This window comes from Penaeus chinensis, chromosome 7 (assembly GCF_019202785.1).
Source record: "Penaeus chinensis breed Huanghai No. 1 chromosome 7, ASM1920278v2, whole genome shotgun sequence".
Classification (NCBI taxonomy): Eukaryota; Metazoa; Arthropoda; class Malacostraca; order Decapoda; family Penaeidae; genus Penaeus; species Penaeus chinensis.
Window position 1 is genome coordinate 11,082,845 of NC_061825.1, and position 2,500 is coordinate 11,085,344.

General features: G+C 33.4%; 2 protein-coding genes across 2 annotated transcripts in view; both read right to left on the reverse strand.

Moving 5' to 3' along the window:
• Nucleotides 1–825: 825 nt before the first annotated feature.
• LOC125026807 (pro-resilin-like) lies at nucleotides 826–1,387 on the reverse strand. Its single transcript, XM_047615408.1, has 2 exons — nucleotides 1,364–1,387; nucleotides 826–1,191 (listed from the first exon to the last, which is right to left on the reverse strand). The coding sequence occupies exons 1-2, from the start codon at nucleotides 1,385–1,387 to the stop codon at nucleotides 826–828; spliced, it is 390 nt and encodes a 129-aa protein (XP_047471364.1).
• Nucleotides 1,388–2,346: 959 nt separating this feature from the next.
• The window catches only part of LOC125026808 (pro-resilin-like), a 930-nt gene continuing 776 nt past the window's right edge, over nucleotides 2,347–2,500 (reverse strand). The window contains exon 2 of the mRNA XM_047615409.1: nucleotides 2,347–2,500. This exon is cut by the window's right edge and continues 212 nt beyond it. Coding sequence (XP_047471365.1) covers nucleotides 2,347–2,500 — 154 coding nt within the window.

Consider the following 2,500-nt stretch of genomic DNA (forward strand, 5'->3'; position numbering starts at 1 on the left):
TATATATATATATATTATATATAACATATATACACACATACATAAACACACACACACACACATATATATATATATATACTTATATATATATATAAGTATATATATAAGTATATATATAAGTGTATAAATATATATATATATATATATATATATATATATATATATATATATCTCATGTATTTCTGACGAAGATATAATCGTAACCGGTCAAATACATCTCTTGTATTGTAAAGATAATTAATTCTACATTTGTCAACACGAATGCGGTTTATTCTTATATCTATTGATCTTATCAGTGTGAGATGGTGCTGTATACACACACACTCATATTCCTGTATATATTTATTTATATATTTTATATATAAGAAACTTTATGACTGAGATGTTTAGATTATGTAAATATTTTTTATTTCAAATATTTAAAACTGTTTTGACTCTAACCTCATCAACTGAAACAGGCATTTTCGATTCCTTTTGTCATACTACTAATCACTAGTATAACAAAAAGACTGTATTTAAGTGAACCATTAAAGGATAAAGGGAATTTTTATTTGTGGACAACACAAGTCAAGGAACCATACACAATAAGTGGTGCTAAACAATTTCTTAAGTTTCTTTAAAAATAGACGCAATGTTTATGCTGATATCAATCTCATAAAATATAACCAAGGGAAGCAAGATCAGTAATAGGTTAATACTGTACGGTGGAAAGCAAACACAATTATGGTCTGTATTTCTGCTTGTTTAATAATTCATATTTACAAAGATCCGAGATCAATAAATATCCTTGGTACATAGCCACAATCATATCTTAATTGACATGTTTTAAGCATAAGAAGGGGTGGGTGGCTTATAGGAAGGCTGAGGAGGTCCAAAAGAGGTTTGTGGAGAGGGATACTGAGCCTCTCCCTCGTAGGTAACATCAGCCACATAACCGGAATCTCCGTTCTCATTGTAGGTGACTCTCTGCAGACGACCGTCGGGAAGAAGGACGTAGTAGGATCCTTGTGTGTTGTCGCCGTCACGGGCTTCCTGGTGACCAAAGTCGTTACCAGATGGTGGGTCGTTTACGGCATAGTTGAAGTCGTACTTGGCTGGAGCATAAGCGGGTGTGGGAGCGGGATAACCATAAGTAGGGTGGCTATCAGGAAGTGCGATGACGGCGACCACAAGGGTGGCTAGTGCTAATACCTGCAGGACGATATGTACATAAAATTAGCGTGTGTAATGTATGTACAGTATGTAAAATAAACATAAAAAACTATTGGCAAAGGGATACAATGCTACGGCAAGGAAAAAAAGATATATTCCTTTTCATTTTTTGGGGGGTCAGTTAAAAATAATTTTAGTATACATGCTTTACCTCTATGACCAAATATTCGGCCATGATTCTTGGATTAATGAAATGGAGTATATATATATTCTAGAAAATAATTGAATTGATTTTGCAATGGAATGACATTTTCCACTGCAGGGAAAGTCTTTCTTTTATACAAATGTCCAGGAAAGACTCCGCCCACGTCATGACGGCAGATAATATCATCCTAACAAGTTAACCTTGATTCTTCTGATCCCACCTTCCCCCCGGCGATATTACATATACATAATTGCTTGGAAGGTCTGTGTTTTCAGAGATAGATATGTAAAGAAAAAACTCATACACATTTCAGCAATGTAAAATTTAATGGCGATGAGGATCTTCAGCGTTCTTTATTTTATATGAAGGCTTAGATGCCTCCCCCCTCATCTCCATAATTGTTTGACTATATAAGTTTATAATCCGCGCCAAAAGCTAAGCCCTTTAGCGGTACACTGCACTTTTAATATGCAAAAATCAAAATCAGATAGAACAAATTACAAGAGTATAAGGTCTGGTAACTGTAACAAGTTTATATATTTCAAGATTCGAGAAAAATTCTATATAAACATAGATATACATATACACGCACATACATCAATATATACTGCATAAAAATCCATAGCAGAGCTTATTGATTATCGAATACACACACGTATGTATATATATATATATGTGTATGTGTGTGTATTGTATATACACACATCTACATATTTACACGCACACATGTAATATATGTGTGTGTGTAAATATGTATATATATATATATATACATATATATATATTTTTATTTATATATTTATGTTTTTTTTTTTTTTATTATGTTCTCTAAAGAGACTACTTATAGGTCAATTATAGTAGTATATACAGATTCAAAGACATTAGTGTGAAGTTGACATTGGGGATATAATAAAATGTCTAAAATATCAGTTGCTTATATAATATAATTATGAAAATATAAAATCAAATAGCTATCTTTCTTTTGCGATTTAAGCATAGGAGGGAGTAGGCGGCTTGTAAGAAGGCTGAGGAGGACCATAGGAGGCCTTTGGGGTGGGGTACTGAGCCTCTCCTTCGTAGGTGATATCAGCCACGTAACCGGAGTCTCCGTTCACATTGTAGGTGACCCTCTGCAGACGACCG

What these genes read in the sequence shown, in the direction of transcription:
- LOC125026807 (XM_047615408.1), bottom strand. Translation starts at nt 1,387, where the DNA reads ATGGCCGAATATTTGGTCATAGAG. An exon ending in CCGAATATTTGGTCATAGAG is followed by an intron (nt 1,192 to 1,363) that starts GTAAAGCATGTA and finishes ATCGTCCTGCAG; the next exon opens with GTATTAGCACTAGCCACCCT.